The 27,086-nt window shown below is 50.2% G+C and overlaps 1 protein-coding gene and 1 long non-coding RNA gene across 3 annotated transcripts; one reads left to right on the forward strand and one right to left on the reverse strand.

Moving 5' to 3' along the window:
• Window positions 1-593: 593 nt before the first annotated feature.
• NOVA2 (NOVA alternative splicing regulator 2) lies at window positions 594-27,086 on the reverse strand. Its single transcript, XM_061388732.1, has 4 exons — window positions 26,867-27,086; window positions 16,208-16,351; window positions 10,922-11,088; window positions 594-2,028 (listed from the first exon to the last, which is right to left on the reverse strand). The coding sequence occupies exons 1-4, from the start codon at window positions 26,949-26,951 to the stop codon at window positions 946-948; spliced, it is 1,479 nt and encodes a 492-aa protein (XP_061244716.1). The 5' UTR covers window positions 26,952-27,086; the 3' UTR covers window positions 594-945.
• On the forward strand, window positions 14,214-24,465 carry LOC133230804 (uncharacterized). Of its 2 annotated transcripts, XR_009730972.1 has the most exons (4): window positions 14,214-14,740; window positions 15,660-15,805; window positions 20,750-20,924; window positions 24,313-24,465. It is a non-coding gene; the product is annotated as an uncharacterized LOC133230804 (long non-coding RNA). The 2 variants fall into 2 exon arrangements; XR_009730971.1 differs by lacking the exon at window positions 20,750-20,924 and having other exon boundaries at window positions 14,227-14,740.

Consider the following 27,086-nt stretch of genomic DNA (forward strand, 5'->3'; position numbering starts at 1 on the left):
TCTCTCCTATCATCACAGGAAGTAACCTCTGGGGAACTACTTCCTGGGACATCATACAAAGTGCCAGAAGCACCCCAGGAAAGTACTTGACTCAGTGACATCACAACAAAGACCTCATACCCATTATTCTAGGAAAAGCCATAGGAGATGCCACAGGAAGTTGTTCCAGCCTCTTGCCAGTGCCAGTCTTGCCCACGAGACTGGCCCAATCCCAGAGCCGGCCTTATTCCCAGCAGCACCGCACCCCTCCCCCACCCCCCCATACAACCTGACAACAAAAGAGTTGAAAAGTCCCACCTAGGAGGGGCAACTCCAGCAGGGAGGGAGAGTAGCTGAGAAAATCTAGAACTCTGGGGTCCTTGCTCCAAATACCCCATTTCAACTCACACTCCTCTGCTACCTCTGCTTCCATCATGTCCCTCAGATCCGGAGCTGAAAGCAGGAGAGGCAGGTGTTGTTTTGGGGAGGCCCCTCATTCTAGGTGACCCAGAGGCTCCTCCCCTCCTCCCATATGGAAACAAAAAGTTTATAAAGGGGGGAGGGGAAATCCTTATCAAAGGAGGGGAAAAAAAGGAGGGAAAGAAAAGAGAAAATAACGCTTTGTTTTCTATTAAAATCAACAAAATGCAATATATACAGATATCACACAGACCTGGGCCCTGGGAGAGGAGGGTCAGGCCCAGTCAAGCATAGGGAGGAAGGAAAGAAGGGGTCAGTTCAGGGCTGGGGAGGGAGCTTCTTGGCCTCATCCCCAGCCATCACTCAATCCTGCCTATGACTACCAGAAAAGGGGTGGGGGGGAGTGCAGTCAGGCCTACCCCAGCCCCATCCCAAGAGGAGCAGGACTATACCGAGCTGAGGTCAGGAGTTGGGGAGGGGAAGGAGGAGAAGGAAGAGGAGGAGGAGGAGGGGCAGGGAGCCAGGTGGGAGCACACACCGCAGGCCTCATCCCACTTTCTGGGGGTTTGAGGCCCTCACTCCCTGCTCGTAGGTGACCCGCTGGCTGATGAGGTATTGAGCGGCTTGCGTGGCCGCGGGGCTGCCAGTGATGGTGACCCGCCGGTTCCGCGTGCCTGGCAGGAACTCGCCCTTCTTGGAGATCTGGATGCGGGCGCCTGTCAGCTCCTGGTACTCCACCAACGTCTTGCCCCCCTTGCCCAGGATGGCTCCCACCAGGTTCTCAGGCACCGCAATCTCCACCAGCTCCTTGGCACTCTCGGCGGCTAACTTCTCCGCCGTCAGGAAGCCCCCAGCCGCCCCCGCTGCGGCCGCAGCGGCCACCAGCGGGCCGCCCCCTCCACCGGCCCCACCGCCCGCCCCGGCCCCGAGGTAGCCGTTGGCGGCCGCGGCCAAAGCGAAGGACCCCAGGGCTCCCGGCGGCGGCGGTGGAGGCGGAGCAGCCCCTCCGGCTGGCCCGGCCCCTGCTTCACCGGCGTAGGACGCCAGGAGGTTGGCGGCCGCGGCGGCGGCAGGGTTGGCACCGGCGGCCACGGCGGCCAGGACCCCGGAGGCTGCGGCCGAGTTGAGCCCCAGGCCGAGGGAGTTGGTGTTGTAGCCGTAACTGGCCAGCGTGTTGAGTGCCGTGCTGATGGCCAGCAGGTCGGTGCCCGAGAAGGCAGGCAGAGCGGCCGGAAAGGCCCCCACGCCCGCCAACCCCGCCGGGCCAAGCAGGCCCGAGGCGGCGGCGGCCGAGGCGGCGGCGGCGGCAGGCAGCACGTCGGCGGGGCTGGCGTACGGCGAGCCGGTGGGGTTGGAGTTGGCCACTGGCCCAGCCACGTTGGCGTAGCTGATATTCAGGCAGCTGCTGCTCTGGGGATCTTCCTGTACCTTCTGCACTATGGCGCTCACGGCCTTGTGCACCTGCTCAGGTTCGCCGCTGACCGTCACCACGCGCTCCTGCAGGTTGATGCCCTCCGGCTTCTGGGACAGCTGCACCCAAGCCCCCGACTGTTCCATCACGGCCTTCACGGTCGCGCCCCCCTTGCCGATGATCAGACCCGCCGTGCTGTTGGGGACGATCAGCTTGGCCTGCGTGGGGAGCCAGAGGGAGGGTCTTTAGGGGCGGGGTCATCGAAGACTGAATGGCAATATTCGTCTAAGACTGGCCGTCTCAAGGTACTTCCCACCCCTGGCTCTCAAGTGTCCAAAATCAGACCCAGCAAGCCCCCTGGATATGCACCAGTATGGTCCTACGGGTTAGGAAAAAAAATTTTTTTAATTCAAATTTATTTTTTTGGCCACACAGCATACAGGATCTTAGCTCCTCCATCAGGAATCGGACTTGTGTCCCCTCCAGTGGAAGCATGGATTCTTAACCCTAGACCACCAGGGAAGTCCTTGGTTAGAAATATTGACTTTCTTGGTGGTCCATGGTTAGGACTCTGCACTTCCACTGCAGGGGGTACAGGTTTGATTAGTGATGGAGGAACTAAGATCCTGCACACTGTGGAGCACAGCTAAAAGAAAATAAGTAAAAATAATAGTGCAGAAATACTGAAATATTTCCATATTTATTAGTTAAAAGAAAAAAGGAGCTAGTACTCCAACTCCCCTTGGTAGCCTCCCAGCCACCCTGTCCTTGGGACCCCTGGGTCCTCCTTACATCCAGCACCTAAAAGTTTAATGGCTGACCAAGTGGGAGCCCACCAGGACCCCGCCCCAAGCTTGCATTGGTGCCCATGTCCTTCTATATCATTAAGTACTCTGACTCCCAGCCTCAGAAAGGGCATCATTAGTTTCACTTTACAGATGACCCACCTGAGGCCTAAGAGGTGAAGGGACTTGCCCCAAGGTTACCCGGAAGGAACTGAAGTGCAGCCTCATGGATTACTGTTCCATTGTGCTTTCCACCCCATGATGTGGTCACCTGGATTAACCTTTCTGTTGTTATGGATTGAATTGTTGCTCCCATCGATCCTAATTCACCTCTTGAAGTCCTAACCCCTAGTACCTCAGAATATGACTGGATTTGGAGATGGGGTCTTTAAACAGGCCTTGAAGGTTAAGAGAGGTCATTAGGATGGACCCTAATCCAATATGGTTGGTGTCCTTATAAGAAGAGACTAGGACACAGACACACAAAGGGGGAGGGCCATGTGAAACAGGAGGAGTTCTCTGGTGGCCTAGTGGTTAGAATTCCTGGCTTTCACTGCCAAGGCCCTCTGGGCTTTCACTGCCATGGCCCAGGTTCAATCCATGGCTGGGGAACTGAGATCCTGCAAGCCATGAGGTATGGAAAAAAAAAAAAAAAAGGAGGGAGAGAGAATAAAAAGCCATTCACAAGTCAAAGACAGAGGCCTCAGAAGAAACCAACACTGCCAACACCTAGAGCTCAGAATTCTAGCCCCCAGAATCGTGAGAGAATGAATTCTGTTGTTTAAGCCACCTACTTCGTGGAACCTTGTTATTTATAGCCTTAGCAATCTTATACAGTTGTCTTATCTGTGAAATGATGGTAACAAAGCTTACATCAGAGAAGATGGAGAAAACTGGTCATGTTATATGATGGTCCCCCTTCTCAGCTGTAGAGCAGCCCATCCTTTGCAGCTACAAATAGGATCAATCTTAACACCAGTGGGTATATTTCAAAACCAAATGTCTCCTTTCACATCTCCAAGAGCATTTCTACAGTGCTTCTCCTTTCCAGTGCTTCTCACATCCCCCCAGACCTGTGGGTTCAATCCTTGGAAGCTCTCATCTCTGCCTCTTTGTTTTAACCCCTAAACCTGACCCCAGTGGTGTCTGGGAAATTGTGGGAGTGGTTTTGGTTGCCCAAACAACTGGGGGCAGATGCGGGCATTCAGTGGGCAGGCCCAAAGATGTTTGCACACAGTAATGTGAGAGTCAGTTCCTCGAAATGAAGAACTGTCACAGGTTCTATATGACTTTTGAATGTCCCCCTGGACATTCATGTTGGTGAAAAGCCTGTTTATAAATCTCCCAACCCAGAACTGAACTTCATGCTACATGTTAAGTACCAAGTAGTTTTTTCTTTTCCACAGTTTTAAGATCTATTGAAATTTTCAGGAATGTAACTACAGTATCAGTAAGTCAAGATAAGGCTGTATTTTGTTTTGTTCTGAATTTACCAAGAGTCATTCATCATTTTAGAAAACTATGACATCATGCAAACTATTATATATAGAACGGATAAACAACAAGTTCCTACTGAATAGCACAGGGAACTATATTCAATACTCTGTGATAAACCATAATGGAAAATAATATGAAAAAGAAGGTATATATATATGAATAACTGAATCATTCTGCCATAGAGGAGAAATTAACATAACAATGTAAATCAACTGTACTTCAATTTAAAAAAAAAAAAAACACCATGACATTGGTAGTAACGCCATCTGTATCATTTAAATCTCCGTTACTACGCTCTGGATCACCGTGTTTCTTGCTGTGTCACTCAGGCCATGTTAGGTGTGAGCAGCTATTTCATTATTTCTTCTACTGTGGCCCTGCCTGAGCATTTACATATTAAAATTCATCTTGTTAAGTGTTAGCTGCTCAGTCATATCTGAGTCTCTGCAACCCCATGGACTGTAGCCCACCAGGCTCCTCTGTCCATGGAATTCTCCAGGCAAGAATATTGGAGTTGCCATTCCCTTCTCCAGGGGATCTTCCCCACCCAGGGATCAAACCCAGGTCTCCTGCATTGCAGGTGGATTTTTTACTGTCTGAGCCACCATATTAAAACTCATTTTATAACAAATCACCTTCCTTTCATTTCTCCTTTAGGAAAAAATATTTAGGGATATAGGAAACGTACATCTGTACAATGGAAAACTACAGTCAATTTAAACCAGTTGAAGGACTGATGCTTGCTACAACATGGATGAGCCTAGAAAACGTTATGCTGTGTGAACAAAACCAGGCACAGAAGACCATATATTGTATAATTCCACTTATATGAATGTTCAGAACAGGCAAATCTATAGAGACAAAGGAGATTAGTGGTGGCTTAGGGCTGGGGTGGGGAAGAGCTAGGAGGATTGAGGGGTGGTGGCTAAAGGGATCAAGATTTCCTTTTGAGGAAATGAAACTTCTAAAATTGATTGCGGTGATGGATGCCCGACTCTGAATACAATAAAGCCACTGAATTGCATACTTTAAATGGGTCCAACGTATTTTTGTGGATTATATCTCAATACAAGTGTTAAAGATCTTAGAGATATAGATATGCTTTCTCTTTATATAAATAGGCTCATTGTATATATAATTTCAGAGAGTAAAGTGGGCATGGTAAAATATTGGGTTGGCCAATAAGTTCGTTCCAGGTTTTCCATAAAATGCAATGGAAAAACCCAAACGAACTTTTTGGCCAACCTAATATATCCAGGAGAAAGCGGACATTGGGTCCTTCAAACAATCAAACAGGGCTGAGAACTGATGCTCTACATACTGTGCTCCCTGTTGATCTCTCTGACTTCATTCTTTCCTCCCTCTCGCTAACTTCGTTGCAGACACACCAGACTCCCTGCAGTCCCTCCAACTGGCCCAGCTGTGCCCAGACTCAGGGCCTTTGCACCTGCTGTTCCCTTACCTGGAGTGCTTTTCCTCGGAAAAGAGGGCTTCCCACTCTCTTCATTCATTGCACAGATGCACCCCCCCCCAGAAAGCCCTTCCCTGCCCACCCAGATTATCAAAGCTCATTCATGTGTGTTTATTTTACGTCTCCATCATGGATACCTTCAGATTCGTAACTGCTAATTTCACATCTCTCGTATGATGTTGAGTGGATCCCTCAAAAGTCCAAAACGAAACTCACCTTCCTCCTCAACTGTGTTTCTGCCACAGTCTTCTTCATTTCAGCACACGGAAAATGCGTGCTACCACTACTTGGCCCCAACCTTTTGGAGTCCTCCCTTTCCTCCTTCCTCCCTTTCCTTTTGGAGTCCTCCCTTTCCCTCCCTTTCAACATCCAATCAGCAATTTTGTTGGCTCTGCCTTCAAAAATATATCCTAGATTATGCTAGATTAAAAGCGATTAAGGAGGTATAACAGCCAAATGCAGCGCATGAACATTGACTGAATCTTTAATAAAAATACTCTATACATGTAAAAGACATTTTCGACAATCTGAACGCGGACTTTTTATTTAGCAATATTATGAATCCAGTGTTAATTTTTGTAAGTGTGATAAAAGTAATATAATAATATAGGAGACTATCTTTGTTTTGGGGAGCTAGACACTGAAGTATTTAGGGGTGAAGAGTCATAAGATCTACAACTTATTTTCAAATAGATCAACAACAGGGACTTCCCTGGTGGTCCAGTGGTTAAGACTGCATGCTTCCAATACAGGGGGCACAGGTTTGATCCCTGGTTGGGGAACTAAGATCCTGCATGCCTCTCAGTTCAGCCAAAAAAAAAAAAAAAGTCAAATTGATCAACAACAAAAAGAACCCCAAAGTCAATGTGTATGTCTGTGTGTCTGTGTGTAGAGATAAAGCAAATGTTAATAATTGGTGAGTCTAAGTGCAGTGTATAGGGAGTTCGTCATACTGTTCTTTAAACATTTTCCAAATATAAAGAGAAAAAAGGTACCCATACTTCCTTTCCTTTTTCTCCATCTTGTCTTCATAGTACTTTTCCCTCTCTGACATCCTATACATTTTATTTATTTGCTTCTTTTCTGATTTCCCAGGGGAGAATTTAAGGTCCACAAGGGTAGAAATTTTTGTCTTTATTGCTTACTGCTGGGTTCTCAGTGCCTAAACAAATGCCTGGCACATACTTAACCAAGGGTGGGTGAATGTACACATGCAATGATTGTTATCCCCAGGGGCAGACCTGTATTTAAATCCCACATCTGTGGCACAGCCACCTAGGAAAACAGTCTTGCAGTTCTTCAAAAAGTTAAACGTAGGTTTTATCATATGACCCAGAAATTCCACCCTACGTATTTACCCAAGAGGACTGAAAAAAATTTCCACACATTTGTTCATTAGCAGCATAATTCATAATAGCTAAAAAGTAGAAACATCCTACATTTCTATCAATTGATGAATAAATAAACAAAATGTGGTACATCCATACAATGAAGTACTATTTGGCCACAGAAAGGAATGAAGTTTTGATACACACCGCAGTAAGGATTTGAGCTTCCCAGGTGGCCCTAGTGGTAAAGAACCTGCCATCAATGCAGGAGATATAGGAGTTGTGGGTTTGATCCCTGGTCAGAAAGATCCCCTGGAGGAGGGAATGGCAACTCACTCTAGTATTCTTGCCTGAAGAATCCCCATGAACAGAGGAGCCTGGCGGGCTACAGTCCATAGGATCACAAAGAGTAGGACACGACTGAAGCAACTTAGCATGCATGCACGCACAGTATGGATGAATCTTAATGACATTATGTTAGGGGAAGGAAAGCACGACTCAGCATGCCACATTATATATCATTATGTATCTTTCAATTTACATAAGCTATTCAGAATAGGCAAATCTATAGGCACTAAAAGCAGATCACTGGTGAAAGGGGCTGGGGCAGAGGCATTGGGGAATAGAAAATGACTATTAATGGGTATGGGGCTTTTTTGGGGGTGGTGAAAATGTTTTGAAATTAGACAGTGTTGATCAACACATGACTTTGTGATTATACTGAAACCACTGAATTAAACACTTTAAAATGGTGAACTCTACAGTATGTGGATTATCTCTCAATACAGATTTTAAAGAAATCACTGGAAAAAGAGAAGTCTGACAAGTCAAGGGGATAGAACAGAAGAATGTGCAAAACCAGGCCTAAGAGTAAAGAGGGATTTCGTATGTGATACAGCATTGCAGAGCAACAGGAGAAGGATCAAAACTTTCCATCCAAGAAACTGTGCCCACCAAGGAATGGTGAAAGCAAAAGCCTTCACCTCTCTGTGCCTCCGTTTCCTCACTGTTGACATCGACATTACCACAGCTGCTCTATTCAGGTCTTGCGGATATTCAATGACTAAGGTTATTCCATGGTGGTTGGCACAGGGAAGCCCTCAGAAAACAGTAGCTGTCCTCACAATAGGCCCAGATTGCAAGACCACAGCACCTTAGATCTGCAGACGCAGTTCTATAGAATCCTGAACGTTAGAACAGTAGAATGTTAGAATAATATATTCCTCGAATCTTGGAATCACAGAGCCGTAGAATTGTAAGTGTCTCAGAGCCAGAAGGACCTCAGAGACCATCTGCCTCAGATGTTTGCAAGTCTGGAGATTTAAAAACAACAGTAACAATAACAGCAGCAGCAGCAGCCACTAACAACTGTATAAAGTAGGTACTATTATTAGCACATTTTATAGATTGGGTGGCTCAGATGGTAAAGAATCTGCCCACAATGCAGAAGACCCAGGTTTGATCCCTGGGTCGGGAAGATCTCCTGGAGAAGGAAATGACAACCCACTCCAGGATTCTTGCTTGGGAAATCCCATGGACAGAGGAGCCTGGTGGGTTACGGTCCATGGGGTCACAGAAAGTCAGATACAGCTGAGTGACTAACACATAGATTGGGAAAGGGAGGCACAGAGAAGTTAAATAACTTGCTTAAGGTCACACAGATAGTGACTAGTAAAGCCAGGATCTGACCTCAGGCCAGAGTTCAAGTTCAGATTCCCAGGACTTCTCCCCAGAAATTTGGATTCAGTGGTCCCAGGCTGGGACTCAGGCATCTGTGTGTTAACCTAGATGATTCAGATACCAGCCAGGGCTGAGAACCACCCGTCTAACCCAGAGGTGGCAAACTGGTGGTGCTCAGGCCACATCCAGCCCACAGCCACATAGTGTTTTAAAAACTGAGCCAACCTTGAAAAATCAGTTGATTTCAGATATGTTTGACTTCATTTGAAAAATGTAGATGATGTTATAGGAAAACTCGAACAAACTTTTGGGTCAACCCAATAATGCTCCATCCTCATTCCCAAAGGGTAAGAATCAAGTGGAGCTGAGCAGAAACTACCCACTTTAGGGATACCATGATACCTCTATGATAAGGGTACATCCTCAGTCCTTTATGTTCCCTTTCTGAATTCCAGAAGCATTTCAATTTATAATCCCCAGTTTGACCCCGCTTCCCCACTGTAAAGAAAGGGAAGCTGAGCATACATAATGGAATAAGACACAGGGCAACACAGCAAGTCCAAGGCAAAAAGGGAACAGACTTGCCTCCTGACTCAAAAATCTCATAGTAACAACAATAGCAAACATTTCAAACATTAATAAACACTAGCCACTACCCTTAAATAGGTACCATTATGCATCTCATTTTACATGGAGAAATCAAGTCACTTGCTCAAGGTCCTGCAGGTAGGAACTATCAGAATAGAATTCAACTCAACATCTGACTCCAGAGTCTGAACCTTTAGCCATTATCTCTTTCATTCTTTGAAGCCCCTGAGTAACAAGGCAGAGAAAAAAATCCTGGTTCTATAACTGTTAGACTCCACTATTTCAGAGTTCCTGTGGCTTAGGGAGTGGAGTAAGACGCTCAGGGTCAGGTGCTGACCCCATTTTCCCTGCAACATGTACAAACTTTTGATGAACCCTGAGCCCCTAGTGGCCACGACGAAGCCGGAGAGAAGAGGCAGTACCTTTGCTTCCTTGCAAACTGTGGGGAAGCTGTGGCCTGCTGGTGGGAAGGGATTTAGGAAAGGGCCGGCTGGGAGCGAGGGGCGGAGTTGCTTCAGCACCAAGGACAGCAGCCGCGCTCCAAGCCTCAAACTCGCAGGTTTTGGGGGGATCACTCTGATCCGCAGTATTCTACCAGGGTTTGCTGCCCACCGTTTCCCCACGAACTCGTAGAAACTCAGACCCGTGGTCTCTCCCATCTCAGGGTAATAGGATTTCCCAGGAATCCCAGATTCCTTTTACTGAGACTCTCTCTCTTATCTTTGCTTCCAGGCAGACGTCTGTTCAGGAACCCTCACAAGTGGCCTGTCCGCCTGCTCAGGGCTTCTGCCCTTTTGCATTGTGTGCACACGTATACGGGAGTGGAGAGAGGGAGAGCAAATGGGGAGTTTACCGCCGCCAACCCCGAGCTCTGCTTCTGCTCGGCCCCCTACCCAGTCAGGGCCATGTTGCCAGGGGCTTTACAGGAAGCCCAGCTGCCCGGTGTGCACAGTCCCGCGAGGCCCAGGAAGCAATTGATCCACTCTTGCCACATCCCTACACCACGGCTTCTGATAATGCAGACAACCGAAAGGCTCTGCCCTCCTTCCATCCCTCCTCAAGAGGGCTGTGTAGGAGAAAGACCCGCCTCCTCGCTTCCTAAGGAAGCACCATTTTCCCAAAATGGTGGCTAAACTCCTATCCAGTAGCTATGAACAGAGCAGGTACTAGTGCTGTGTTGCCTATGGGTGGGGTGGTTACTTCCGGTGAGAACAGGAAGTGGGAAGCAGGTGGTTTTGAGAGACAATGGGATGAGGTGGAAGAGAGAAGGGGATCTGGTGAATCCTAGGAGGGAGGGATAAATAAGGGGCTCTCGGTCAGATTCTCCCAGACCTTCATTCTCCCTCTGAATCAAATCACTCCAATAAGAGGTCTGGCGTCCTTAGGCTCTCTTTATGAACCACTACTGTGTATTTGATTGACAAATGTTTTTTAGCTATTATGCCATTGAAGCAGGCTTCCCAGGTGGCTCAGTGGTAAAGAATCGGCCTGCCAAATAGGAGATGCAGGTTCAATCTCTGGATCGGGAAGATCCCTGGAGAAGAAATGGCAACTCACTTTGATATTCTTGCCTGGGAAATCTCCTGGACAGAGGAGCCTGATGGGCTACAGTCCATGGGGTTGCAAAGAATCGGACAGGACTTAACAGCCAGAACACCACCACCATGCCATTGAACCCTCATCACAATCCGGTTACATGGAAGAAGTGCTTTCTCTCAAATCCCACCGGCTTTACGAAAACCCAGCCTCTATCCCTGCTAACCTGCTTGGCTCTGTCAGGATTCATTGTGGTTTGGGGTTGAAGGATATTGACCACCTCAGGCTTGGTCATTGCTTGTGGGATTTCTCGGACCTTCTCGGCAATAAAGCTGTGCACAGCATTCAAGGCCTCTGCTGTGCCCTGTACCAGGCAAACTCTCTCTGTGGTTCCTGTTGAGCAAGGAAGAGAGGGGTCACACTCATCAGAAGGAGAGTGAGTGGAATTCCTGTTTTATTATCTTCACTTCCTCTCCCTCCCTTAAAACAAACCCAGGGAATGGAAGAATGATGCTTTAAGTGCTTTGCTATGCCCACAACAGCCCTGGGCAAGGGAGACAGGGCTCAGCTGCCTCTTCCCAGTCCTTGCTGGCTCTCGGTTGCTTTGGCAACCATTCACTCACTGCCCCCCCCCCCCCCGCCCCGCCACCTTCTAGAAGCCGAGAGCTCAGGCCTGCAACGGTTGCCACAGTAACTGGAACCCCCTTATCGGTGTGGCTGGCCGGGTCCTCAGCCCACCCCCAGGGGGATGAGGGACGAGGCCCCGTTGCCTTGGCAACCCCTGAAAGCCTGCAGCGACGGCCTCTGGGCTTTTGGAGAGGATGGGGAAGGGCTGGGGGATGGGGGAGACAGCAGAGAGGCCTGAGTGCCTGCCTGGACCCACCAGATGGAGGGCTGAGGGGTGGGGGAGGGCAAGGGTGGGGAGAGGGGAGAGCAGAGTGGGTCAAAGACAACTCATGGAAGAGTGGAGATGGGGATGCAGAAAGGACGGCAGGGTGCCTCTGCTGGCGATTCTCCAGATATTTGTGGCGGTTCTGACCTGGGCATCCTTGGGGGGTGTGTGTGTGTGTGTGTGTGTACTGGGATGGGTAGCAGAGAGAAGAGGTGCTAATTCTAGGTGATGTTGGGATATATACGTATGAGAGAGAGACTCTGGGTGACACTGACCAATGCAAATACATCTGTGAGGCTGTTTGGGTGAGTGGTGTGTGTGTGTGTGTGTGTGTGCCTGTATTTTCTTGGGCAGGACTGGCTCAAATATCTGTGTATGTGTGTAAAAGAAAGAGCAGGAGAGACCAGGATACAAACAGACTGCATGACATAGTGATATCAGTAAAGACGTTTGTGTGGGGGAAAGACTTTGGATGTCGCTGTGATGTTCAAGGTTATGTACACTATTTATAAGACTGAGCTGGGTGTGCACGAGGGTTTGAGAGTAAGAAACAAAGAATCCAAGGAAGTGGCATTGACGTTGTACGATAAATGCATAGCACTTGGAGATTGTATGACAGTGCGCCTGTGTGTGTGTGTGTCTGTGTGTGTGTGTGTTTACGTAAGGGAAAAAGATATCCGGACACCTCTGGGTGTTCAAAAGACTACCTGGACAAATGGTGTGTGGACTGCATATATACGTGCAAAGGCGCATGTACAAGTAACAGGCAAGACACTGTGAATGATGAGGGTGAACATGAGGAAGAGAAAGAAACCGACAGGCAGACCCAGATGTCAGTATGTAAGAATTGATATTTGGAGAATTCATGTATTTGTGTGTATGTGTGAGGGTCTGAATTACAGCCAGACAAAGAAGACTCCACCAGGACTGGCTGGGGTGAAGCTGTGAGTGCCTGGATGATACAGGCAAGCTAGGTGTGGTGTGTGTGTCTCCCTGGGAAGGACTCCGTTTGCAGGACCAGTTAGCTCCCTGGATCTAAATTGGGTCCTGAGTGCACCAGGCTCCATGTGCCTGCATGTCTGGGACACTTGGGGGTGAGTGTCCAGTGTCCTGTGGGTATACCAATGCAGCATGCTGGTGTTACACCCCAATCCCTCGCTTGCCGTCGCTCAGCCTGGCATGCCAGTCTCACCATGTGTCTGGGTGTCCCCGTCCTGGGTCACTGGTGTAGCTGACATCCTCCATGTCCTCTGGGCCTCTGTTCCTCACTCTTACTCCCCTCCACCCCAGAACAATGGCTTGGTCTGAGCCAAGCGTGAGTCAGCGCATAGGCTGCCTCCGTCTGGGTGTAAATAGGAAAGGGTGTGGGTCAGGGTGGGAACTTGGGGGGTGGGGTGGCCCCAGGGAGAGCCTGGCTGAAGTGGCCCTGCTCTCCATCTCTGTGAGGCTTCCTTCCAGCTCAGGGAGTCTGTGATCTCACACCCCCTTGTAATTCTTAACCAGGATCCACAGGGGCTTTGGGGGACTCAGTTAAACCCTGAAAGAATATCTAATAATAACAGCTGGTGCTTACATAACACCAATTGCTGGGCATCATTCTAAGCACTTTATATGTATATATATATATATTTGTTCACTTTAATATATGAGGCAGGTGATATTATTATTCTTGATTTATTGCTAAGGACATTAAGGCACCTGGGTTTTGTCCAAATTCATTCAGCCAGTAGTGAAAAATCAGGGTTTTGAACCCATGGGTCTGGCTTCAAGTCTGGGCTTTTAAACATTTAGCCACCCGGTGCTAAACTTGGTGTGGGTGGAGTCTGTGCGTGTGTATGTGTTGGGGGGAGGCATACAATGATTGCAATTTTGCTTTTGTATTTTTGATGGTAAAAAAGAATACATAAGATGTTAAACTCGGCCACAAAGATGTGATAAATCAATACATTAAAAAAAAAAAAGTGTCTGTATCTGTTTTTCTTCTGGGGTTAGGGTCCAGGGCTCCAGGCAGTTGTTTAAAATCTGAAGGAATTTTAGAATCAGGAGAGGTCTGGGTAAGCGACACAGAAGACTGCGCGGCTTGGGGCAGGTACCTGCTTCCTTCAGGGTCTAAGTTTCTTCATGTATGACTCGGAAGACTTGAATCTGGAGCTTGGGGGTTCCTGTACCAAGGAGGGGGCACCCTTCGTGTGTTCTGCCCCCCGTTTTGGGTTAAGGGCCACACAGATTTTTGTTTCATGGAGTAGATACATAAGTGCAGACATACGTGTGTGTGTGCGTGTGTGTGTGTGTGAGCTAACTAGGCCCAGAGGACCCTTTCAATTTCTCCATTGTCATTTCTCACCTGCCACACTGAACAACTAACCCCCACCCCACAGCCTTTGAACATGCTCTTTCATCTCCCCTCATCACACTTTACTGCTCTTTACCTAGCCCACTCTTTTATTATTCTGGCTTCCTCCTCCAGGAAGCCCTTCCTGATCATCTCAGTCTGGGTCAGGTGCTCTGTCTGGGCTCTCTCCATTCTTTGGGCTTCCCCCGTCCCAGCTCTGACCACCCTAAGTCATGATTGGTATTCAGTTTATCTTCCCTACTGGGATGTGAGATCCATGAGGGTTAAGCTGGGGTGTCTCAGTCACTGCTGTGTCCCCATCTCTGTCTGGCATGGGGCTGACCTGGAGAAGATGCTCAGAGAATATGAATGAATGGAGGGTATCAACCAGAAGCAGAGAAACACATGCGAGAGCAGTAGCATCTCCATTTCCTATGTTCCTCTGGGTCCTGGGAAGTCCCAGGGATAGGACTGGGATGTAGGGCTATTCCTGCATCTCTGAGCCAGGAGCCAGCACATGCTGTATGACCTGGAAGTTCCCAATGGGGGTGGGGGTGGGGAGCAGGACTGGCTGCACATCCAGGGGCTGGGGAGAGATGCTTAGCTCACGGTGCTTGTTTGAACAGTATCTGGCCCAGGAGCGAGTCAATGACTGGCCCATCCTTTGGGGTTCTCAGCTGCCTGGCCAGTGGGGCGTGTCACTGTGTTGGGAGGGGATGACATATGTTATGTCACAGAATGAGATCCAGGGGCAAGGAACCAAGTGTCCTTGGATGGGTGTCCTAAGCAGAGGTCTCATCCGTACCTTGTGGGCTAGAAGGGTGAGGGGAAAACTGGGCCAGGGTGGAAGAGAAAAGGGGGTTGTGCCAGGTTCCCTGGACTGTTCTCTAAACCTCTTGCCAAAGCTGCTTAGTGAGATGGGAGGCAGAGGGCAGGGTGGAGAGAGGAGACAGAGAGACAGGGAGAGAGAATATGAAATTGTCCTGACCCTGGGCTTCAGCTCTGGTGTTTGACCTAAAAAATCCAAGGGGATTAAGGATGAACTAGAACCAGTGCTGGACCAAAGACGCAATTCAGGGGACCTTCCCTGGATTCCTAGATGTTGAAGCTCAGGCATTGGTCTTGGGAGAGAATTATGAAGGGGGTGAGAGATATTGAGGGGGATTAGCGAGAGGGGAGGGGCCTGGACAATTTATGATTGGAGGAATTGAGATAGAGCTGGAGAAGAGGCAGAAAATGGGCTGATTGTGGAGAGAGAGGAAAAAAGAAACGAGGAAGCTGAGACTTAGGAGAAAAAGAGGACTGTAAGGGGAGAGATGGGCAAGCAGGTGTGAAAGAAATGAGGAGCAACCCCCTGCAGAGAATGAACCCATTGAGGGGTGCAACTAAATACTGGTTGAATGGGTGACTGGAAACACATAGTTGGAGAAAAAAAAGTGAGACTAAGAGGTAGAGGAAAAGGAAAATATGGGGAGAGAGATGGGATGACAGAAAGGGAAGGGAAGAGGAGGTGACAGAAAGGGAGAAGCAGAGACGGACAGACCGGCTGGGCGGCTAAGAGAACAGAGATGGGGGACCTCCAAAGGGAACCAGAGAGGCAGAGGAGAAAGAGGGCATGGGGAGACAGAGAGAAGCCGATGGGAGTGGAGACTCAGGGAACAAGAGATGAGAAAGTCAGAAACAATGGGAAAGGGACTGCCCTGGTGGCCCAGTGGTCAAGACCCCGCGCTTCCAATGCAGGAGGCGCGGCTTCCACCCGTGGTTGGGGAACTAAGATCCCACATGCCGTGTGGCTCAGCCAACGGGCAAGAAAGAAAGATGACAGAGACAGAATGAGAGACATGGAAAGAACCACACAGATGGAGAACCAGTGTGACTCAGATCGGGTGAGATGGGGTGACAGAGAAATCCAAAGGGAAAGACTGAGGGTCTGTGTAACACGGATGGCTGAACTCCCAAGCCTTGAGGGACACCCCAACACCTGCCTCCTTGGCCACCCCCCCAGCTCCTCCAACAGACCCAACGGGGCAGGTGTGTGGGAATGGGTACATCTGCCACATCATGCAAATGAGCTCATGAATATGCAGCAGTCCATTGTCTTGCCCTGCCCCCACCCCCATCTGCTCAGGCCTGGCCCCTGGGGCCCAGGGCTGCTCAGTCCCCTTAGGGGGAGGAGGAGAGGCCCCCTACCACTCTCACTGCCCCTAGGGGAGCCTTCCCCACTCCTGGAGGGCCCAGATGGGAGGGATGGGAGGCTGGAGCAAGCGTGCCCCGGGGTTGGGGCTCACCCGGATAGAAGTCTTTGGACTTGGAGAGCTTGATGGTGGCTCCCGTCTCCTTCTGCAGCTGCACGATGGTCTGCCCACCCTTGCCGATGATAGAGCCCGCAGCGTAGCTGGGGATCAGCACCTTCAGGAAGTATTCACCTTCCTCTGCAGGGGCACACAGCAGGGAGGGGAGTCAGGAGAGAGGGGTCTTCACCTTTGGATAGTACCTCCTAGGAGGCACTGGCATGGGCTGGGCTGGAAAACCCACTGTGATCACAGTAACATACAGGAGCAAGGACTCAAGAGAACAGCAATAGGGAAACAATACACGTAATGATCCTCATTCACTCATTCATTCAGTCATTCCACCAAGAATTCCTGAGCACCTGCTCTGTGCTTGGCACTATTCTAGAGAAACAGCCATGAAGAAAACAGACAAAGATCCCTGATTTCGCAAATAAGGTCAAAGGAGTTTTAGTGATTCAGCCAAGAGCACACAGTTACATTCTTCTAGAGCAGGGGAGACAAGACAGTGCATTTCATGTTGTCGGATGGCGGTAAGTACCGAGGAAACAAAAAGAGGCAGGAAAGAGGATGGGGTGCTGGACTGTCAGATCCGGTGGCTAGGAAAGCCCATCCCAAGGATACAGCATTCTTTGTCGAACAGACACTTCCATAGTACCTAATACATACTAGACTCTGTTCCGAGTAATTTACAAATATCATTTTCACACTGATGCTAAGAGGGAGGTACTTAAAAAAAAAACCAAAAACGTTCCAGAGACGAGGAAACAAAGGTGAAGGGATTTCTCCCACTCACACAGCTAGTAGATGGTGTCACGTGTGTGCTCAGTCGCTTCAGTTGTGTCCGACTCTTTGCGACCCCGTGGACTGTAGCCTGCCAGGCTCCTCTGTCCATGGGATTCTCCAGGCAAGAATACTGGAGTGGGTTGCCATGCCCTCCTCCAGGGGATCTTCCCAACCCAGGGATCGAACTCACATCTCTTGCATCTCCTGCACTGGCAGGTGGATTCATTACCATTAGCAACATCTGGGTACCCATCAGGTACTGCCTGGGTAGTGCCACCTGGGAAGTGGTAGAGCTGAGATTTGAGTCCCACCTGGCTCCAGAGTCCCTGCTCTGAACCATTAAAATACACTGTTTCCCATCTGTGGAGGAGGGAACAGACCAGAACCACGTGGCCATGTGGAGGAAGGGGAAGTGCAAAGGCCCTGGGGTGATGGTGTGCCTGGGCTGTGAGGGTGAGATGTCTAGTGTGGCTGGGGCTGAGTGAGACAGGGCGGGGAGGAAATGAGGGCTGAGAGAGGTGGGGATGGTGGTGGGGTGTTCAAGCTTGTGGACCAAGGTGGTTTTTCTTCCAGGTGAGACGGGAGCTTCGGGAAGGCTCTGAGCAGAGGAGTTCAGTTGTGTCCGACTCTTTCGTGACTCCGTGGACCATAGCCCATCAGGCTCCTCTGTCCATGGGATTTTCTAGGCAAGAGTACTGGAGTGGGTTGCCATTTTCTTCTCCAGGCAATCTTCCCAACCCAGGGATCAAACCCGCGTCTCCTGCAAGTCTCCTGCATTGCAGGCAGATTCTTTACCGCTGAGCCACCAGGGAAGCCCCATGTGTGATGTCTTAGGTTTTAAAAAGATCCCCCTGAGGCCCATGAAGGGAGCAGACTGTGACAAGCACAGGTGGAAGACCCCAGTAAAGAAGCAACTGCAATAGTCCAGGCAGGAAGTGACGATGGTCTGACTGGTAGAAGCAATGAGGCGGGAGGGGAGCAGAAGGCTGGACTCTGGAGAGGCTCTGACACTCATTACTGACCTGGTGCTGTGTTGAGAGCTTTGCCAGCTTGATCTCACCCATTCCTCACAACCTCCCAGTGAGGGAGGGAAAATGCGCTCCATTTTATTTATTTTTTTAATTTTTCCATTGCAACATGTGCTTAGTTGCTCAGTCGTGTCTGACTCTTTGCAACCCCATGAAGCCCGCCAGGCTCCTCGGTCCATGGGGAATCTCCAGGCAAGAATACTGGAGTGGGTTGCCATACCCTCCTCCAGGGAATCTTTCCAACCCAGGGATCAAACCCAGGTCTACCACAGTGCAGACAGATTCTTTACTGTCTGAGCCACCAGGGAAGCCCAAGAACACTGGAGTGGGTAGCCTATCCCTTCTCTAGGAGATCTTCCCAACCCAGGAATCTGAATCGGACTGGGGTCTCCTGCATTGCAGGTGGATTCTTTACCAGCTGAGCTACCGGGGAAGCTCCCTCATTGCAACATAGTTTATATATATGTTTTTGTTTAGTCACTAAGTGGAGTCGGACTCTTTGTGACCCCATGGACTGAAGCCTGCCAGGCTCCTCTGTCCATGGCATATCCCAGGCAAGAATACTGGAGTGTGTTGCCATTTCCTTCTCTATTATTTTTTTTATTATGTTTTACTTATTTTTTATTTTTATGTTTTGATATGGGCCATTTTTTAAGGTCTTCATAGAATTTGTTACAATACTGTTTCCACTTTAAGTTTGTTTTTTCCCTGGTTTAGCTCCCCAACCAGGAATTGAACCCACACCCCCTCCATTAGAAGGCTAATTCTTAACCACTGGACCGCCAGGGAAGTCCCCTCCATTTTTACATAAGGGGAAACGGAGACACAGAGGGGCACAAAGAAGTTAAGGTACCAGCCCAAGGGCACCAAGACAGTTGCTGGGTTGAGATTCAAATGCAATTCTGATTCATTCTTGGTCCACCCATGCTTAACACTTTTCCCTGCTGGCAGCTGAAGACCAGTATGCACCAGGACAGTCTCCAAGACCCTGAGGTGGGAGGCGGCACCAAGAGTCCTTAATAAGGCTTTGGTCATTCTTTGTTATAAACCAATTTTCTTGGTCATGTGCAAAGCGCTTTGTTAATGCAGTCTCAAGGCAACTGCCTAACCTCTGCAATCTTCTAATCAAACTGTTGCCCCCGTGTCCTCCCAGGGAAAAAGTCAGGAACCTTCTAAGTCTGATTTGTGATTTGGCCCCGCCCTGTTTTCCAGCTTCACATTCTTATCTTTATCCTGGCACACTAGATCCACCTTCCTTTTTGCTCCTCAAACTTCCCTTCTCCCTCCCATCTCAGGGCCTTTGCACATTCTCTTTGCCTAGAACTCCGCTCCCCCAGGTGGCTCAGTGGTAAAGAATCCACCTGCCAGTGCAGGAGGCACAGGAGACACGGGTTCGTCCCTGGGTTGGGAAGATTCCCTGGAGGAGGAAATGGCAACCCGCTACAGTATTCTTGTCTGAAGAATTCCATGGACAGAGGAGACTGGTGGGCTACAGTCTGCAGGGTCACAAAGAATGCCCCTCCCCCAGAGAATTCCTTTTGTGCTTCAAGTCTCCCCTCAAATGTCCCATCTTGGAACTTTCCCTGGAACCCTAGGGAGGGGATGGATCTCTGTTTCAAGGCTTCAGAAGGATGTACCATGGTCCAGTGTGGGCCACGTCACTGAAGCTCTTCCTCATGTCCAGGAACTCACAAAGCACCCAGCCCATAGTAGGCATATAATAAACCTTGGGAAGGGCTTCCCTGTTGGCACGAGTGGTAAAGAATCTGCTGCCAATGCAGGAGATGCAAGAGACACAGGTTCAATCTCTGGGTCAGGAAAACCCCCTGGAAGAAAAAACGACACCCCACTACAGTATTCTTGCCTGGAAAACTTCATGGGTAGAGGAGCTTGGTGCGCTATAGTCCACAGGGCTGCAAACAGTGAGATGCGACTGAGCTCACACAAATCCTGGGAAAGAGAAGGGACAAGCCAGGCCATTTGGTTTCCGAAGCTTAAGGTCTCGGAACATCATCCCCCAGTGGCTTTCAACTTTTTCTTTTAAGCGACGGAAATGTAGTTTCAACATCTCCAGTGAAACTCCAACATCCAGAGCAGATAAAAGAGAAACTGCTCTGTTAGAAGCATGGGGCAGGGTCCTGGGGGCTGGGAGCCCTGCCCATCTCCACTTGGTCCCCTAAGATTGAAAGTTCTGGGTTCCCCGGCAATTCCCTGGTGGTCCACTGGTTAGGACTCTCTATTTCCACTGAAGGGGGCACAGGTTTGATCCTTGGTCTGGGAAAAAAGAACTCGTGCATTGTTGCACGGCATGACCAAAAAAAAAAAAAAAAGGAGAAAGAAAATTCTGGGTTCCCTGCCGTGTGAACACGGAGCCATGGGGGCGAGGGGCTAGATGTGGCTTTTCAGGCAAGGGAAGGAGGTCCAGAATTAAGGGGTTTCCTTTAGCCCAAGGCAATCCTCTTAAATGTGCCTAATCAGATCATTAAGCCTATTAGGTAATTAGCCCCCCAGGGTGCCTCTCCATCCATCTTCCTAAGCACCCCCCCAACAAATGACTTCCTTCCCTGAGCTCACAGAGGTGGCCCCTTGTCTGCCCTGCCCCTCAACCTGACACAGAGATGGGGCCGGTTCTCCATCTTTGGCAGGTTTAGAAGCACGGGGAGGGTTTCTCACAAGAACTCCATCCTCTTTCCTTCTTTGATTTCATTCCCCATCTTTTCTCCAGCCAGGGCCACTTCCTCACCTTCCCTCTTGAAGACTGTTCCACAGAAAACTGGGGACCCCCTCACTCCCCTCGCTCACACTTCCTCAGGTTTCGTCTGAGAAGCCCTGAATGAAATGACAGAAACAGCCCTCAACTGAGCGCCGACTTCTGTCACTGATGGGTGGTGTGGCCTTGGGTGAGTCACCTCACTTCTTTGGGCCTCTGTTTTTTTCATCTCTAAAATGGGGACAGGATAGCGCTGTCTTCTGGGGTTAACTGTCATTCATTCAATGCTCATTCGTGGAGTACTTAGGATGGTCTCAGGCACGTAGACCACTTTAGAAATGTCAGGTGTCATCATCATCATAATCATCATTTTTACTATTACCTATTTCATGAACACAGGCAAAGCTCTTATCACAGCATCTGGCACACACTAAGTGCTCTATCAATGTAGAAATGCGCCTCGAAGGTTTGGGGTTTTGTTAGGAAATAGGAGGATGAGGGGATGCCACTTCCTTCATCACCTTTCCTCAGGCTTCTCCCTGCTTTTTGGAGGAGGAACGTGTTCTCATTGATAAGAAACTAGGCTCTGCTTCCACTCGCCTTCCAGCATCTACCTCTCTTCCTGAATTGTTACATCCCTCTGTACTATTATTTCCTTGCTCTTTCTCTCCCTCCCTTCCTTTCTCCCTCCCTCCCTCCAACAAATCCTTCCTGAGTATCCACTACGTGCCAGGCCTTGTTTTAGATCCTGGGGACATAGCAGAGAACAAGACAGACAGTCCATGCCTTTTAAGTCCCTTCCCTCTTAAAATGTAAATGCATCTATTTAAAGAGGACATTGAAAAAAATTATTGCTAATAGAGTTTGAAGGACTGGTTATATTTTTTTCCTCCCAAAGCACATTCATCTAAACCCAAAATGATTCCCCTGAAAAAGTCTGTCCACGGAATCCCTGCTTAAACCACCTTGTGGGTGCCTGGTGGTCCCTATATCAGACTAGTGGAAGTTTGGAGGCCCCTCCTCAGAGATCAGGGTCCTACAGAGAGTGACCAGCCGAGACCTCCCACCTGTAGAAGCTCAGAATTCTAAGGTCCTGGAGTCCCCATGGCAGCCCACAGTCTGCTCTAGTGCTCTTCAGATTCTTCTTCATTTCCCATCGTGGGACGTTCACCTCCTCCAGGAAGGAGCCAGGCTTCTATCTACCAGCCTGCCTCGAAGCAAAGGGCAGACACGAGACATCAGCTGAACCCAGAAGCCCCTGGATCTCACATATCCCACCCTGTTTGAACCACCAAGGTTCTGCCTGTGAAAAAGTTCTTTCTACTGAAGCAAAATGCCAGAACTTTCCACCCACCCACCGTTCCCCAACCCCCTTCAGCTTTTCCCTTGGGCTCCAGATAGTTGCTCCCTCTACACAGGACGGCGACTAAAGATGCCAATTTCAGCTCTCCTGGTTCCCCTCTACTGCAGTTTCAATATTTCCACCTTGGGATCAGGCTGTATTTCCTTCTTCTAGTCATTCTGGGTTTCTGGTCTCCTCCACTCCCATGTACCTGATCCTCAGAAAAGCTTATAAAGGCTTCCAACAAGGAACCAATACTCCTCTACCTCCATAAATAATGTTGACTTACCCAAGACATTTGGGGTGCTATGTATGGGGAGAGTGGCCCTCTTTTTCTGTATTTTTTTGGCTGTGTTGTATGGCTTGTAGGATCTTAGTCCCCTGACCAGGGATTGAACCCACGCCCTTGGCAGTGAAAGCACAGATTCCTAACCACTGGACCACCAGGGAATTCCCAAGAGTGGCACTTTTTACTCAGCATTGACACGGAAAGATGGTATGGATGCAGGACAGGGCTGTTCACTACACAGGTAGGACAGAAGTGAATGCAGCAGAGGTGGGGTTTTTGGTGACTGTATGTTTGGGGGGAACCAAAGTAGGGGTGTTGTACTTATGGTACCTGCTCTTGTGTGGGGGTAGGGGTGGAAGCATCAATGTGTTCTGTGAGGTCTGAGGAGGCTGGGGTGGGATGCTGATATTGTCACTGGGAGTGTGTGAGGAAAAGCTGGTGGTGGAAAAGATGCTGGGGTGTGGTCGGTACCACTGAGGAGGGGCGGGACATTGGTGGGTGATGTCTTTCTGTGAATGATGGTGCTGCCCGTCCTTGCGAGAGATATAATACAACCAAGACATGCTTCTGAAGGGATGAGATGCTGAGAGGTGCGATGCTGTCTTTGAGCTGTGACACTCTCTCCGACAGATAGATGGACAGGGCGTGATTTCCTTTGGGCAAATCACCAGTGGATGGTGAATCAGGAACGTGACATTCTCCAGAGCAGTAATAATAATAACGATGGCTATTGTTTATTGAGAGCTTACTCAGTCTGCCAGACCTGATACTGTGTATCAAGCATCTTGCTGAATTCACACAACGGCACTGAACCCACATACACAATCTCACTGAACCCACACGACAGCCTGGAGTGGTAGAGGTGGATATTACAGTTCCCATTTTCCAAATGAGGAGACTGAGGCTCGGAGCAGTGAAAGAATGTGCCCAAGGGTCACACACCAAGCACACGGCAGTGACGAGAGGAACCCCGGAGGCTCTCACTCTAGGGCTAGTAACCTTGGTGATAACTGTGTTAAAGATCGAGGATCTCAGGAGCAAGGCCTGGCTGGTGTCAGCTATGACTGGGGTGTGAGGTCTGTGTGCGTGTGTATGGGGGAGTTGATGTTTCTGTAAATGTAGGGGTGACAGGGATGGGAATACAGTCAGGTGTATAGGGGGCAGTCCAGTGGCACCTTAAGAATTATCATCTGTGGGACTTCTCTAGTGGCCCAGTGGTTAGGATTCCGTGCTTTCACTGGCAGGGTCTGAGTTCGATCCCTGGTTAGGGAACCAAGATCCCACATGCCTCATGGTATGGCCAAAAAAAAAAAAAGAGTTATCGTCTGTACTCAAGGGGGACATTCTTTGTTACTGTGCCACCAGACCAGGACTATGTTTCTCTGGTGAATTCCCAACTGGAGCCTCCACTCAGCCTCCTCGTTCACGCCTGCCTGTCCGTAGTGCCCAGAAGCCGCTTTTAACAGCCACCATCTCCTCTACAAGCCCCTAAGCTGGCCCCATGGGCAGGAGTTCAGTCTGCTGGGACTTACTACAAAAATTTCTTACCCCCGACCCTCAGTTTCCTCGATGGAAAATGGGGTTCACTATAGTGTCTACTCATCCAATGGACCCAGCCTCCCGAGTTCAAATCCCGGCTCTGCCTCTTATTCACTAACTAACCTTGGGCAAGTTAATTAACCTCTCTGTGCCTCAATGTGTCACCTATAAGATGGGTAACATAATAGAATTGTAAGGATTATTAAATGATTGAGTGCCAAGTGTTTTCCATAATACTTCTGATGTACTGTGGCGCCATAAATGTCATTGTTACAATTTACTATTATTATTATCATCAGATCATAGAGTGTTGGGAGAATTAAATGAAATACTGCATGTAAGGTATTAAGCAATAAAATTGGTAGCTACTATCATCATTCTGATTATTTTTATTTCCCCATTTGGCAGATGGTGACACTGAAGCTCAGAAAAGGAGTGAGGTTGACCCAGCATCCCACAGACATGAAAGAATTATTGGAAGGAGCCCTCAATTTTGAGATGAAAAGTCCTGGACGCTTGCCCAGCTCTGCCCCTGAGCATTTCTGTAAACGGAGGACCGTCCTTTCGTATCTCCTGGCCTCAGTTTCCCCTGGGCCAACAGACAGGAGGTGGACGAGTCGGGAGGACAGGGTCCCTAAGGCTTCATCTGTTTCCCCCCTGCTGGAGGAGGGCTGAGCACATGGGAACCGGGCAGCCCAGGGTTGGAGAGATCCCAGTTCCCCCACTTATGAGCTGTGTGACTTCAGGCAAGTGGCTTCATTTTGCTGAGCCTCAGTTTTCCTCATCTGAAAAAGCAGCTCAAATCATCTCCCCTGAGGATTGAATTGGGAGATTACTCCATGTTTCAGAGCCTGAGTCGTAGTAGGTGCCAAACGCTAGGACTTCACCGTCCTTGGCAGCATCACTGTTAAATGGTGCCGTTTTGCTCTGACTGCTCAGATTTTGAACATCTCAGCCCCTTTAAGAGAAGACAGGGATGAGATCTCTTCCCTCCCCCCAGCAGGGGCGGGGCTGGACCACCGGACTGGGCTCAGGACTGACTGCCTGGGTCCCCAGACCCTCTCCAGGACTGGGAATGGCAGTGAGGCAGGAAGGAGGCGAGGAAGTGGCCGGGACATATTCATGCGTGTGCTGGGGGTGGGGGAGCAGGAAGAAGGACAGGAAACTCCCTCCCACCCCTCCCCCAACTTCCCTTTCCTCCAATTTCTGCTGGACACCCTCAAAGGCAGCCAGGGGTTCCCCGATTCCTATCTCACCTGGACAGGGGTGGCAGGGGGCTGGGATGGGAAGAAGAGATTCAGCTCCCCGTCATCCAAGGAGAGGAGGTGGGAGGTCCCCACCGCACCCACTAGAAGAGTTTCGCTCTGCCCCAGGCCACCCCTTTCCCATCCGGAGGAAGAGGCCAGAGGAAGCGTTAAGATTTTGGCCAAGGTGACCGCTGGGAGGGGCATGTCTGCTCTGGGGTCTCCCTCCTTCCAGGGAGTTAATAGGCTGGGCTCTCTGAGTCCCCTGACAAACCCTACCCCACGGGCAGACATACACCTAGAGTTTCCAGCTCGGCTTTTATTCTCTGGTCCACATACCTCTTCACACACACACTGTGAGGGTCCCTCTTGTCTTCTAAACACACCCTTTATGTGTTGTCAAACATTCAGCCATCACGCACATACATACACACACTCTCTCCCTTGTCATACGTACAGAGAATCATCCCCACACCAACCATTTCACACACAACCCCTTGTTACACATATATACACACTCAGGTGTCACACACAGACCTTCCCTTTTCACACCCCTTAGGTGTCACATGCACACGTTCCTGCTCCCTGTCACATGGGCCCCATCCTTCCCTCTCCTTGTTACACACCCTCCTGAATTTCACCCAGCCTCTCCCCCGCCATACACCCACCTTCCCTGTTGCACACACCCCCTCTGATGTCACCGTTGCACACCTCCATGTGTCACACCCAGCCACAGCCTCTCTGGAGTCACACCCACACTCTTTTCTTGTCATATACCCTCACCAGCTTCTCCTGGTCCCACCCCACCCGGGACACGCCTGTGTCACACACACTGAACTGCCTTCTTCTCATCCACAAGGCCTCTCATGGCTCATACCCAGAGCCGGCCCATTCGGCAGGCAGCCCACACACACCCCCTTGCATGTCACACAGACCCTCTCTCTCATGTGTCACACTCTTCCACAGTCCCCTCTGGGGTGACATGCACACACTTGTCACACATACCCTTCCGAGGGTCTCAAACATGAAGCCCAGCCCCTTTCATTTCTTACACACACACACACACACACCCTTCTTCCTGTCATATCCATGATCCCTAATGTCACACATCCAGGCCTTACAGGGCTAACACGTATACACATGAACACACACACACACCTGTCCCGACCACACATTCTCTCACTGAGCTTTCCACACCCACCCTTTCCCCCATGTCACCCAACACACCCACCCAGCTTGTCCCCAGCACAATCCCGCCCGTGGCCCACACATGCCTCCCTCGGGCGCAACCCTGGCTCAGGACATCCCCAGGGAGGCTCCGGGTCCACAGGCCTCCTCAGCTCCTTCCCCTCCCCCCGCCAGGACACGCCAGCTTGGGAACACCCCTGCCCCGAAACGGTCACATCACACACCCCTCAAGGACACAGAGACACCCGCTCGGAGGGACCCACGCCCCCCATCCTTTGCGCGCCCCCAAGGACACTTACCACCCCCTCCCCCTCAGCCCCTCTCATCGCAGACAAAGCTCCCGGCCCCGGGCCCGCGGCGAGAGGGGGAAGGGGGCCGGTTCCCTCCCCAACTCCCCTCTCCTTTCCAGTCTAGGGAGGGGCGCCCTTCCCCTCCCCTGAGCCCTTGCACCTGCCGTTTGCGGGGGAGGGCGGTGGAGAAAGGCAAGGCCCCCGCCCGTTCCCCCGCGCCGAACCGCGGCCCCTTCTCACCTCCCGTGTTGCTGCGCTTGGTGCAGACCACCTCGGGGGGCGTTTCGAGGGGCCTCTTGCGGGAATCCGGGGCCTCGGGCTCCATGGGGGGGGCCTGGGGCGGCGGCTGCTGCTGCTGCGGCGGCTGCGGCGGCGACGGCGGCGGCTGCTGGGGAGGCTGGGGCTGCGGCGGCGGCGGCGGCGGGGGCGGCGGCGGCTGCGGGGCCGCGGAGGCCGTGAA

Source organism: Bos javanicus, chromosome 18 (genome assembly GCF_032452875.1).
Source record: "Bos javanicus breed banteng chromosome 18, ARS-OSU_banteng_1.0, whole genome shotgun sequence".
In the NCBI taxonomy this organism is placed as follows: Eukaryota; Metazoa; Chordata; class Mammalia; order Artiodactyla; family Bovidae; genus Bos; species Bos javanicus.

Coding starts and splice junctions, on each gene's coding strand:
- NOVA2 (XM_061388732.1), bottom strand. CDS start 26,951: ATGGAGCCCGAGGCCCCGGATTCCCGCAAGAGGCCCCTCGAAACGCCC. Junction 16,352..26,866: donor CAAGCGCAGCAACACGGGAG/GTGAGAAGGGGC, acceptor GTGCCCCTGCAG/AGGAAGGTGAATACTTCCTG. Junction 11,089..16,207: donor GTCCAAAGACTTCTATCCGG/GTGAGCCCCAAC, acceptor CTTGCTCAACAG/GAACCACAGAGAGAGTTTGC.